A 13,568-nucleotide genomic window follows, 5' to 3' on the forward strand; every position below is an offset into this window, starting at 1 on the left:
TCTTTGTAATTGTCTTAATATGGCTGTTAAAGCTCAGGTCTGAGTCCATGACTACACCAAGGTTTCTGGCTTGGTCCGAGCTTTTTAACATCACAGATTGTAGGTGAGCACTAACCTTTAATCTTTCTTTTTTGGCTCCAAAAACTACGACCTCAGTTTTGTCTTTGTTCAGCTGAAGAAAATTCTGGCACATCCAATTATTGACTTGTTCAATGCACTCACTCAGTGCTTGTATTGGACTGTAGTCTCCTGGTGATAGTTATGTAAATTTGTGTGTCGTCTGCATAGTTATGGTAATTTATTTTGTTGTTCTCAAAAATCTGACCCAGTGGGAGCATGTAGATGTTAAACAAAAGAGGCCCCAAGATGGAGCTTTGGGGAACTCCGCATGTGATTTTGTTCAGCTCAGATTTGCAATTACCTATAGACACAAAGAAGTTCCTGTCTTTTAGGTAGGATTTAAACCAGCTGAGTGCTATGCCAGAAATACCCACCCAGTTTTCCAGTCGGTCTAGTAATATATTATGGTCAACCGTGTCGAATGCAGCACTGAGATCCAGTAAAACTAAAACCGTAGTTCTACCACTGTCTGTGTTCAATCGGATGTCATTGAAGACCTTAACAAGAGCAGTCTCAGTGCTGTGGTTTCGTCGAAAACCTGACTGGAAAACATCAAAAGAGTTGTTTAGTGCCAGAAAGCTATTTAATTTTTGAAAAACTGTTTTTTCAATTATTTTAGACAAGAATGGAAGATTTGATATCGGTCTGTAGTTATTTACTATTGATGAGTCCAGATTGTTCTTTTTGAGGAGTGGTTTGATGACAGCAGTTTTCAGGGCCTGTGGGAAGACTCCTGAAACAAGAGATGCATTAACAATCTGTAAAAGCTCTGAGACCATACAATCTGATACTTTTTTGAAAAGGCCTGTTGGCAGAATGTCAAGGCAGCATGAGGAGGATTTTAGATGTTGTATGATTTCCTCCAGGTATGTCTGATTTATTGGATAAAACTGTGTCATGTTATTTGCGCCAGGTTTAAGTGGACGCAGGGGAAACAAACATCCTGTACCTGCTATGGAGGAAGTGACTGCTTGTCTGATTTTGTGATTTTTTTCTGTAAAAAAGGATGCAAATTCATTGCAGGCACTGGTGGATAAAAGTTCAGAGGCTACTGACACAGGAGGGTTTGTTAGCCTGTCGACAGTAGCAAACAGGGCACGTGCATTGTTATTGTTTTTGGTGATGATGTCAGAGAAGAAGGACCGCCTTGCATTTTTCAGTTCTGAATTATAAATGCAAAGCCTCTCTTTATAGATGTCATAATGAACTTGTAGATTTGTTTTCCGCCACTGGCGTTCAGCTTTTCGACACTCTCTTTTTTCATTTCTTACCAACATGGTATTTCTCCATGGAGATTTTTTCTTACCAGAGACAATCTTCACCGTGGTGGGTGCAATGGTATCAATAACATTTGTCATTTTAGAATTGAAATTATCTACAAGCTCATTGACAGACGTCCAGGGCATCAAACACTTAAACACTTAATTTCCTGCATTCTGGGGAATTTTTATGCACCAAACTTATGGTGGAAATGTCTTTATTTGTGTAAAGGAAAACACAAACTTCAGGCGGCAGGTGATAGAAAATAAAAATAGAATCAAATGAATGCAGTGCAGCTCTCGGGCATTCTGTATTGCTTAGAAATATTTATGTTATCCCTGCTGAGTCAACACATTCAGGCATTATTTACTCCATCTTCTCTGGGGAAGTAACCTCTTTAAATGTGCATGTGGCACCGATTCATGTCAATGATAAATTAATTTATTGTAATCAATTTATAATCACCTGGACTTTAATAGCTCATTTAAGTTTCAGCAAGATTTCTGCTTATGTTTAAAAGTTTCTGGACATTCAAAACATTTCCCACATATCTGTGTTCTCTGAGAAGTCGAGAATAAAGTTGTAATGTTTTGAGAAAAAATCGATCTGGCCTGTAGTCTGCTGTACATTATGTTATTGCTCTGTTGAAATGGTATTATCCCCTTCAGACCGTCTGACAGACACAGAACCCCGTTCGGGACTCTGGTCTCTGGATGAGACAAAGTTCAGAGAAGCGGCTGTGCGCTGCTCTTCATCGGAGATGGAAAACCGAATCTAACTAGGCATGATACTCACCGTCGTGTGGCTTATTGTACGTGCAAATGTTAGTTTCACCACCTCCAATAAAGTGCAACTCAAAGCTGCTCCCCAAAGCTTTTCAGAAGCACACACAGTGACATAGAGCTACAGAGGAGTCAGAGGAGCACGCCGTTCTGTAAAAAATTATGAAAAGCTGCGCGCAAACAAATTCAGAAAAAAATGCCTCGTCTTTAGCGGGGAAAGCCTCGTCGAAAACCAGCTTCAGATGATGATAAAAATGTGAAAATGTGCATTCGAATGTAGGACTAAACTGGCATAAAAAGAACAGACACAAACCTTATTATAACCATCATTTATAAGTGGTAAATTGACAGTTAATTAATCTTAGTTAATATTTGTATACCCCCGCAACAATGTAGTCGGGAGTATATAGTGCTCTGCGTGTCCTCGTTTTTGGAGCAGAACTCAGAAACTATTTAACTTAGGAAGTTCAAATTTGGTATGATGGTTCACAGTGTGGTCTAGTTATGCCTTTGGGGGTTAGAAGTCCAGGTTGCCCTACATTTTTGATAATAACAAGCTAGATTGTGCTCAATAGACTAATTCCATTAGTTCCCAAACGGGGGTATGTGAGCCATGCTCACTTTTGCCTTGTCCTGTTAGCAAACAATGAAATGATAATTGAATTGATAATGATATCAATTGAAATGATAATTATTATAATTTAATCATTTGTTAATCATTAAAAAATAGCTAATATAGTTTACAAAATGTTATGTGTGCAACAATAAACTGTTACTAATAAGCTAATAATCATTCAGAAAGTATAGCATTACTAATAATAAGTAAATATTCATTCTATTTGTTTGTTTGTTAACAGTAAAATACCTATTAACTAAGTTCAATTAACTATCAATTTACCATTTATAAATGATGGTTATTATAAAGTGTTACCTTGAAATACAATAACAGAGAACTTCAATATATATATAGTCATAAAAGAAGCTATAAGAAGGACATAACACACACACACACACACACACACACCGAGTCCTTCTCTTAACTTGCAAAAAAGAAGTTAAAAACTTCGCTGTGCTTCTGTAGGTCAGACACAAAGTGCTGAGACGACAAGTCTCCCGTCCATTAGCGGCCTTGTCCGCTCCCATCTCGTCAGCCGCCGCTGTCATTTACCAGATTCACGTCCTTCCTTTAGTGCAGCTGCTGCTCTTCATACAACAGTTCCTGTACTTTATATCATTGAGTCTCACACTGTGGGCTATTAATGCTGCTTTACATCGGAGAGTGTTGTGTTCATACCACTGTATAAAATCTCATTACCCTTGAGCGTATTATTCTACTCTTCTGTGATCATACTGTAGATAAAGTGAGCGTTAATTGATAAAGACGCCAAGAAGCAAGCATAGGATTATAAAAAAAACAGCATCACGGTATTCTTTCTCACCTCCCACTCAGTAGATGTCCATTTAAATGATGCTACATGCTTTTAGATCATTCTATTCAGCGATACTGTGAAGTGTCATTTTCTCCTATCTTTTTTTTTTATAACATTAACGATGTCTAGACGTGTCTGTCAGCGAGACATTTAGGGACAGCTAACAAAGCCTCGGCTGTCAGTCTCCTCTTAATGGCTGTCCAAAATGTCACATTTTGCCGTGTTCGCCGTGTAACCTAGACTGCACAGTAGCACGAACGGTGACAAAAGATCACTCAGTAAAAAGAACAGTCGGCCTCGAAACAAAACAAAAAGCTGTCATTATCCACTCGTTCCAATGTCCGTCAAAATGTCTTTGAGGTTGACACCAACACAGAGTGTGGTAAGAGTTCCTGAACTGAAGCTCTGACGGTTTGTTGTCTGCACCTCTGAAAAGGCCATTAAATGTCTTTTAAGAAGGGGAATTCAAGTCTTAAAGCAAAAACAAGGAGCCTTTATTTATCTCGTACCAATCATGGTGAGAATAGAATGGTAACTTCTCTTTTTAACCACTCTAGCGGCATGGATCTGGAGATGGTAATGCCTGTCCACCAATATATAGACTTATAGACATTCACAGTCCTGGAAAAATTAATCCTAAGGACTTAAAGCTGCAGTAGGCAGTATCTTTTTGGCACCATTGGGCAAAAATTCCATAATAACCTTTCAGCATATTGTAATTCAAGTGTTCTGAGAGAAAACTAGACTTCTGCACCTCCTCATGACTCTGTTTTCAGGCTTTAAAAAATCTAGGCTGTGACGGGAGACTTTGACCAATCACAGGTCATTTCAGAGAGAGAGCGTTCCTATTGGCTGTTCACTCAACGGAGGCAGCTGTCAATCACTCTCAAACTCCGATCAAACGGTCAAACTAGGCAGCACTGATTTAATATGAATCAATATTCTGTTACTGTAATGCTTATTTCTCACCTCAAATGTTTTCAGAAACATCTTGCAGTGTACTGTTTAGCTGTAAAATGAGAAAGTTTGTGACCCGGCTGGTGGGCGGTGCTTGGTTTTTCCTCAACTGATGTCAACATGGCTGCCGGGTCACAAACTTTTTCATTTTCCAGCTAAACAGTACACTGCAAGATGTTTCTGAAAACATTTGAGGTGAGAAATAGACATTAATGTAACAGAATATTAATTCATATTTGATCAGCGCTGCCTAGTTTGACCGTTTAATCGGAGTTTGCGATTGATTGACAGCTGCTCAGAGACGGCAAGGCTCCAGCTCGGCTCTGATTGGTTGTTTTCCTCCGATCTGTGAAATCTTGCAGATGCCATTAGGAGCACCAGAGGACACAGAGGCACATGATTTTTTTTTCCAAAATAGCCCATGAGATAAGGAATAACCCAACAACATTATTCATTATTCATATCCATTCATATTCAAATTTGACCTGCAGCCCTTTGCTGCATGTTGTTCCCCTTTCCTGTCTGTCTTCCGCTGTCAAAAAAAAAAAAAAATAATAATAACAAATCATATATACATATATATATATATATATATATATATATATATATATATATATATACACACAGCAGGAAAAAAACAGCGCACTCGCAATGGGAAAAGAGTGTATTGCCTATTTCTAGCGGGTTTTCCCGTGTTTAAAAAACCTACATATATGCGCTAATTTTGGTGGAAAAAAGGGTAATCGTGTTGCACGTGTTTGTAGCTTGAGAGAGAAGCTCAAACCTTGTGTTCTTTTTTACCTCCGTGGGCAGCTCTGTGGGAGTCTGTGTGTGAGTGTGAAACATGGCATGCATGCTCAGTCAACTTATTCTGATTGTGAGGTTTAAGAAATGAAAAGTTAAAGATAACCAGTTGAATGTTTCTGCTCTGAGTTTGTATGAAAGTCTTGTGTGTTGACAATCATTTGAAGCTGGAAAATGAACACTAAAAGGCTGCATCAAATCCTGACTTTTAGTGTGAAACTTGTCGCTGATGATGACAGAGCCGGAGGAAAGGGAGCATGCGGTTCAACATTACGGCACAGACGTTCTTGGCTTTTGTTTATTTTATTCTTTTTGTTTTGCCTGGTAGGGGGGGAGTTTGGTCGATTTCTATATCAATTTCTGTTTGTATGTACCTGAATCAAGTCTGTATTTTTTGTTGTTTGGTATTTTTCCCTAAATTGAATTCTCAAAAGTCGCTCTGCTCTCTTATCTGTCTCTGTTTATTCCCTGTTTTCTACTGTGAAATTGGGCCCCCATCTCTCGCTCTCTTCCTTGTAATAGGCTCATCTGTCCTTCTCTCTCTACTCCCTCTATCTTCCGTGAGTCTGAGTAAAGCGGCTAATGGTGCATGGAAATGGTGGCGCGCCTATAGACACACTCTTTCTCCGTTATGTGTTGCAGTATGTCGGTGAAAACACACATTTACAAGGTTGAAGGGAATTCATTCTCTCACCCATCTCATTCATTTATTGTAAGGCCGCTGTAAGAGCTTAAAGACAAATATATAAACTGCAAAAGAAAAGATAAAAGGCTATTACACAACAGTGTTTTTCTTTCTTTTTGAAAATTTGATAACGGAGTTCTTGTTTAGTTATCTTCTCATAGAGGGTGGGGGGGGGGTTCAGTTTGTCTCTACTGCATTATATTAATGATTTGAGGACTGATGAATGTGATGATGATGACGTGTCTTACCCTGTCCTCAGGTGTACATCCGTATCCTGGACAACGAGTGGAATGTGTACAGGCGTTACACCGAGTTCAGGGAGCTCCACAACTACCTGAGGACCCAGTTTCCACAGGTGGACACCTTCAACTTCCCACCCAAGAAAGCCATAGGGAACAAGGTGAGCTGCACGTAACCGTCAACTGACTGACTGCTGGGGCCTTTCTCTGTGACTGTGTCTCTTCTGTAGAGTAGTGGTACATAAAGAATAATGTCTGACCTCCTGTTGATCGTTATGGACAAAATATATATATAAAAAAATAGGGCTGTCATGATTAATCACACATTTTTTATCCGTTCAAAATGTACCTTAAAGGGAGATTTGTCAAATATTTAACACTGTGAACAAATATGCTGCTTTATGCAAATGTATGTGTATATTTATTATTGGAAATCAATTAACAACACAAAACAATGACAAATATTGTCCAGAAACCCTCACAGGTACTGCATTTTGCATAAATATATGCTCACATCATAACATGGCAAACTCAAGCCCAACAACAGCTGTCAGTGTGTCAGTGTGCTGACTTGACTATGACTTGCCCCAAACTGCATGTGATTATCATAAAGTGGGCATGTCTGTAAAGGGGAGACTTGTGGGTACCCATAGAACCCATTTTCACCCATTTGAAAATGGCCATGCCTGTTTTTCCTTGCCAAAATGTAGCGCTGGTTTGAAGCGTTATTTAACCTCCTTCGTGACAAGCTAGTATGACATGTTTGGTACTGATGGATTCCTTAGGTTTTCTAAGATACGATGCCAGTATCTTCAGTCTAGCTTTAAAACGGAGCCTGATACAACCTCCGGAAGATGGATTGCGTTCATGCGTTAAAGAAATTAGTGGCGTTAAAACGAATTTGCGCGTTATTATCATGCTGAATTGGTCGAAAAAACCTCCAACACGGTGCGGGACACACTGAAAAAGGGCCTTAACCCCCCCCATTTTCCTGCCAGCACTTTATCACTTCTCCTCTTTCGCCATCGTTTTCTATTTTGCTGACACTAACACACAACCTCACTCTTCATCTACCCGGGACAATCGCTGCTCCAGGGTCCCCATGGCTCACTCACCTGTCTAGTTACCAGGAGAACTCTCTCCGTCTCCTCCTAACCCCTCTCCCCTTTCCCTCCATTTCATCCTGTTCTCCTCTGTCTCCCTCCCAACCTTTGGGAGATAATTCGGTTCTGACCCCGATTCTCTGACTGGTTGGATTTGACGCCGCGTCTGACTAACCCCCCACCTTCAAAGACACTGCGCTTTCACGGCTAGAAACTGGACTGAACGGCTGATGTGCCGGGGCTGCAGATGTGGAAAAAAAAGCGGTTGTGTGGGTCTGCGGGACCGTTGCGGGATCATGTGAAAGTGCAAGTGGTTATCAAAGGCCCAGCCGGTCTGTGTCATTGTGTCCGGGAAAGCTCTCTGAAAGCCCATTACGCTGCAGGTTTGTGTGAATTATTGGTTTTTCACCATTTCCAGGAAGTCGGCCGTCGCCGCCGCACAGAAAGCAGCCCTGACTTTGTTGCTCTCTGACCACACTTTAAAGGCGGGAGCTCCACACGCTGCTGGAAAGACCGACACACACTGAACCCTTGCCTCACACTTCCTGCAAAGTATCAGAGTAACTTAACACCGTGCAGTTTTTTTTTCTTGACCTCATGTGGAGGTGCACTCAGGGTGTAGTCAGTACACTGTGATGCGTGGTCAAAGGTGCAGCAGGCTTGAAACTTTCAACCTGAAGAGTTCAGTGAAAGTTTTCAGGGTTTAATCTACGTTACCGTGGCGATTCAGTCATTCTGAATGACCGGCATAAATAATAGAGGTTGTTAGACACCAGCTTCTTCTTCTCTGTCGTTTTAATTTTATATCAATTGCAGTATTTTCGTCCTATAATACACACAAATTAGATTTTTGTGCTGTCCTCAATAAATTGTAATTCTACCCAAAGTACCATAACCGCCGTTTGCCATCATGTTTCTTTTTTTTGCGACTTTCTCTTTAAAGTGGATTCATTTTTATACGCCTCTTGTGATCTCTTCATCACCCACACGGTTTGTGTTTGCTCCCCCCAGCTTCTGTTACTTTACAAATATATACAGTGATGATGTTCAAGTCAGGTTGCACCGTGGAGACCAGCTTTTCCTGTTGATTCATTGATACTGAAACCTAAAACGTTATGCAGACACAACATAAAATCTCTCCCCCCTTTTCTCGTTTTTCCTCTTTAAGCAGTCATGCAGAGGCCCATTTCACAGAAGCGTTTTGCGAGCACTGCTTTCACAAATGATTGTTGCTCGTAAATTTCAGATACATTTGCGGGACCTTAGAGGGTTCTCGCACGCTCATGCGAGTACGGTATTTGGTTTGATTGGTGAAAAGTGTCAAAATGAGCAAGAGGAAATTATCTCACGTTGCAAATATAGCAGCTTACTCGCTGCAAATTTGGTGAAACTGAGCTGTAAATCTTTGACCATGAACATACATTACACTTTTATTGTTTGTATAGCCCTTTCCAGCGGGGAGCTGAAGTCGTTATATCACTGTCTTCAAAGCCACCAGACCAGACTCCATTCACAAAAACTGTCATTTACCTCGCAGAACAAAGGAGTTGCTGGTCTACTGCTACAGCGATCGGTGTGGTATTGTGTGACTTTCGGATCAGAACTAACGTGGTGTCCACAGCAGTACATTGCTTAGCTTCTGTCATAACATTAAGACCACTGACAGGTGAAGTGAATAACATGGATTATCTCGTTACAATGGCACCTGGCAGTGGGTGGGATATATTAGACAGCAAATGAACATTTTGAACTTTGTGGTGGAAGCAGAAAAAATGGGCCAGCGTAAGGATGTGAGCGACTTTGACAAGGGCCAGATTGTGACGGCTAGACGACTGGGTCAGAGCATCTCCAAAACTGCAGCTCTTGTGGGATGTTCCCGGTCTGCAGTGGTCAGGACCTACCAAAGGTGGTCCAAGGAAGGACAACCGGTGAACCGGCGACAGGGTCAGACCCGAGGCTCATTGATGCACGTGGGGAGTGAAGGCTAGCCCGTGTTGTCCTAGCCAATAGAAGAGCTACTGGAGCTCAAATTGCTGAACAAATTAATGCTGGTTCCAATAGAAAGGTGGCAGAACACACAGTGAGGAGCAGTTTGTATGGGGCTGCGTAGCCGCAGACCAGTCAGGGTGCCCGTGCTGTCATAATGTTATGGCTGATCGGTGTAAACGGTTCTTGTAGCAGCGTCATCATGCAGAATCCTATGTCAGGTCAGGTCGTTTTTAGAAGGGTTTTGGGAAAATAGCATTTTGACGCTATAAGACATACATATTTTGACCAAAATTTGAATGTTGGGATTTGCCGCAGTAACCAAAATGAATCAAACATCAGCCAAAGCATGCTACAGCTTTGCAACTTTCAACGTTGACTAGGTTGAGGAGAGTCTTTAACACACCCACCAACCAGTGGATATTTATGAAGACCTTCAAACTGCAAAATGAATTAAATGTAATCATTTCCTCAAAGGACTCAAATGAGCTGCTATAGCAACAGAAGTTTTGGAGAAACCTGCCAACAAATAACAGCAGAGCTCAAGGCCTTAGGGACCAGACTGAAATGAAATGAGGGAGCAGGTGGAGGGCTTTATAGCTCAAAGATTTGATAAGTACCAGATTGGTAAAGTATGTGTGCGTGTGTACATCTAATGTGTGTGTGCATGCTAAATATGAATGTTTCTGTGAAAGCGCGAAGCTGCACAGCATAAAAGAGCAGTTATGCTGTTTGTGTTTGTGTGTCAGAGAAAGGAACTGTATGTGCAGGGGGGATGTTTGTGTGTGTGTGTGTATAACACTACTGTTCTCTCTGAAAAGGTGTCTGTGTGTGTATATCTGTGTACAACTAAGTCTCTATACCTCAGAAGTGGGTCTCTGCAGAATGGAAGTGTGTATTCAGTATATTCAGGTGTGTTTATCGTGTGTGTGTGTGTTGTGTTCTTGGTAATCAGCAGGCCTGCCGTGCTGAGTTTCCCTGTTATTTCAATCCAGCCGGTGTTTGTTTCTGGCTCTCTAGGAGCACTTCTGAGTGTGTCAGCAGCAGCGACGACCTTCTTCTTCAGGTGAAGTGGGGAGCGGTGCTGCGGCAGAGAAAACAGGGGCGAATTGTGCCAAGATATTTTATACTCAGAGAGAAATTGTCTGGAATTTTAGGCTTAAACGGAGCTAATTTAACTGGTTTCAAATAATACTCATAGGGGCGAATTCACAAAGAATGGACTGTGGCTGCTGATAGCACAATGATTTGTGCACCATCTGCTATCTGCCCCGTCTTAAAGGAGCAATATGTAGCACTGACAGCTACCTGATAGCAGTTAGAGGCAAGTTTTCGCAATTTGAGGGTTACCTTCTAGACACGACCTTGTTAACCTCTGGCCACCAGCGGCAGTTGGAATCACTTCACCGGCTGTGTGTCTCAAATACTCGCTGCCTTGATAACCCAGCTGCACACGGACCACAGAGAGATGTGCCGAGGCTTTTCAGGTCGAGTAAGAACATTAACATTATCTCTGTTGATCCAGTTGGTTAGCTTGTTTCCATGGCTGCAGAAGGCTGTTGTTTGTGTGCCAAATTGTTTCATATGTGGCAACGGGGTGTTGAACTGGGCAGTGGACGGGATCACACCGGCCAAAACAAAAACTAAAACGTTCTGGACCTGAATGGAAATTTCAAAGGGGAAAATACTGACTCTGACATTGTTGTTGGAGAAGCCAGTAGTTCAATTTAGCATGTTTCCTTAATCTCTGACGACATATCATGGTCATTCTATGATTCATTACTGTAAATATATTACATATTGGTCCTTTAAGGTCCGATTCACAAAAGATATTGCGATCATGATATTACAGTGTAAACACGGCCATAATGTTTTGTATCTGAGTGCAATTTGGTCTTTTTTACTTGAGCGCTCTGGCCATTTTTTTTTTTTTTTTTATAGACCGGGTTCGGGTCGGACTCATTTAACTTCACTCCTTTCATTATGCCCATACTGTAGGAAAATATGAATTACATTCCTGTCACTGCAGTGGACATCCCTTATAAATGCGCTTCAGTTACCACCACCTCTCTGAAGACGCTAATAATTTCAGTGGCCTTTAGCGCTGATCTTTCTGAATCGGACTGTTTTTGCAATGAGACTCATTTGCATAGAAAGGTGTCTTCTATGAATAAATTTAAAACATCCTTCTTTGAAGGTGTGATTCTATTTTGGACGGGAATCCTTAATTGAATGGTACAGCAACGAGTTTGTCGCTGTACTCATTTTCTATTTGTTATAAATAAAGTTGCTTAAAAAAAAACAACATCCGCTGTTGTGTAGTGGGTCAGATCCTCTGAGCACCGCGGTTGTCTTTTCCTAAATCCTTATGAATTCTTATTCACATCTTTCCTTGACCTCATGAAGTTTTCCATGGAGGTCAAGGAAAAGTGGTTAGGAAACCACATAGGATGTCATTTTTTTGCTTGCTATTCGCCCGCAGCCTTGTGTGAGTATAACATACATACAATACGTGGCCACACACTCTGCTCTAAAGTGTTGGTGGTACCGTCAAGGTTTATGGTTTGCATAAGTCTGTGATGCAGTTACTGTAGTGGCTTTCAAAAGAGCACAGAAAATGCTGAAAGTATGATGATATTTGATCATAATGAATTTATTTACTTCCAACCTTGGCTGACAGACAGCTTCTCAAAACATTTAGTTAAGGACGATGATAAAAGGTGTTGCTGTGTTGCATCTTCTCTCCCAGTTTCTCTCTCTGTCTCTCTCCCCGTTCATGTGTATCCGTATCGTCTTCTCATCTCCGTCTACCTGTTTTTGCTACAGTCTGTCTTTTGAGTCTCTTTCCTGCTTTCATCTGTTACAAAAGTGACACTTTCGTGACAGTTTTGCAAATCCAAAGCTGGTTTTGATACCCATACATACGGCACACACACTATTATGTGCGGCTAATGACGGAGGAATGTTAATATCAGGAGTGATGTGAGAGGGAGAGACCTTCAAAAGCCTTTTCAGCAGCAGCAGCACCGTGAATATCTGCTCTGGAAAGGATGAAACATACCAACTGTCAGTGGAGATCAGGTAGTAGAAGAAATGCGAAATGCACACACACGCCTTACTTACAGTATTACATGCAAAGGACACTCTTAGTTTCATCATCACACACACACTTCCCAAAATGATTGACAGCTCAGAGAGAAACACAGCTGTAGTTGTGCTCTGCTATGGATTTAAGTCATTCGAAATCTTACGGAAAAACATGGTACGCACCGATCACATGTAACAGGTCCCCCCCCCCACACACACACACACACACACACACACACACAAACACAAACACACACACACACTTTAGTCAGATTATCTATGCCAACACTTAGCTGACTTCTCAGGCAGTTGGCATGCCAGTGCCCTGTGATTGGGCGGTTCAGCTAATCTCCCGCCACGTGTGATGTCAGGACTCATCAGTAGTGCAACACAGGAAGGGAAGGTGAATCACAGAGGTGTTAACTGGATGTGGGCTTAACTCCTGCATCACGTTACATCTGATGAGAACGTAAATTTAACTATTGTGAAATAGATATGTGCGCCAATGTCTGTATTGTTTTTAAGCATACGGTGACCAGGCATCCCGGTTTGTCCGGTACAGTCCCGGTTTCAAGCTGACTTGTCCCGAGTCCCGATACATATCTGTAAAACACTCAAATGTCCCGGTTTGCAACAGTCACTTGACAAATTGTCCTGGTTTTCACCACAATTAAAATAACAATATTATACTTATATAGACGTTTATCATGTTCCACTCATTAATTCATTTGTGCGCATGAGATAAGTAAAAAGAGAGCCAGCACAGCGCACCCCGCTGCAATAGAGAGTGATGTTGCGCGCTGTTGAGCCACAATTCCGCAAGGACACGGCAGACCCGCTTGTTACGTTTAGCACAGTTTTGAACCACAGAACCCTCTGTGCTTATGTGCACATCAAACGAATCGTTTTGATTAATTATACACAGTTCCTTCTGCGCATCAACGGGTGTTTCGCTCTGCTTATAACTCCCTCAGGACCGTCTGTTCCTGTCCGTCTTTTACCTGTTGTCTCCATCCTGGCCAAAATGTCTGAGCTCCACAATTATAATTATAATAGCCTGATACTGTGGCGAACAACATGATGGGATAGAGATTGTTCGGGTTCAAAACTAAAGT

The 13,568-nt window shown here is 41.5% G+C and overlaps 1 protein-coding gene across 2 annotated transcripts in view; it reads left to right on the forward strand.

The window, feature by feature from the left end:
* snx29 (sorting nexin 29) overlaps window positions 1–13,568 on the forward strand; it is a 173,038-nt gene that overhangs the window by 137,871 nt on the left and 21,599 nt on the right. For both annotated transcript variants that reach the window (XM_037754606.1, XM_037754605.1), the window contains exon 19: window positions 6,298–6,438. In XM_037754606.1, the coding sequence (XP_037610534.1) occupies window positions 6,298–6,438 (141 nt within the window). The remainder of the gene's footprint in view (window positions 1–6,297; window positions 6,439–13,568) is intronic.

Source organism: Sebastes umbrosus, chromosome 20 (genome assembly GCF_015220745.1).
Source record: "Sebastes umbrosus isolate fSebUmb1 chromosome 20, fSebUmb1.pri, whole genome shotgun sequence".
NCBI lineage: Eukaryota > Metazoa > Chordata > Actinopteri > Perciformes > Sebastidae > Sebastes > Sebastes umbrosus.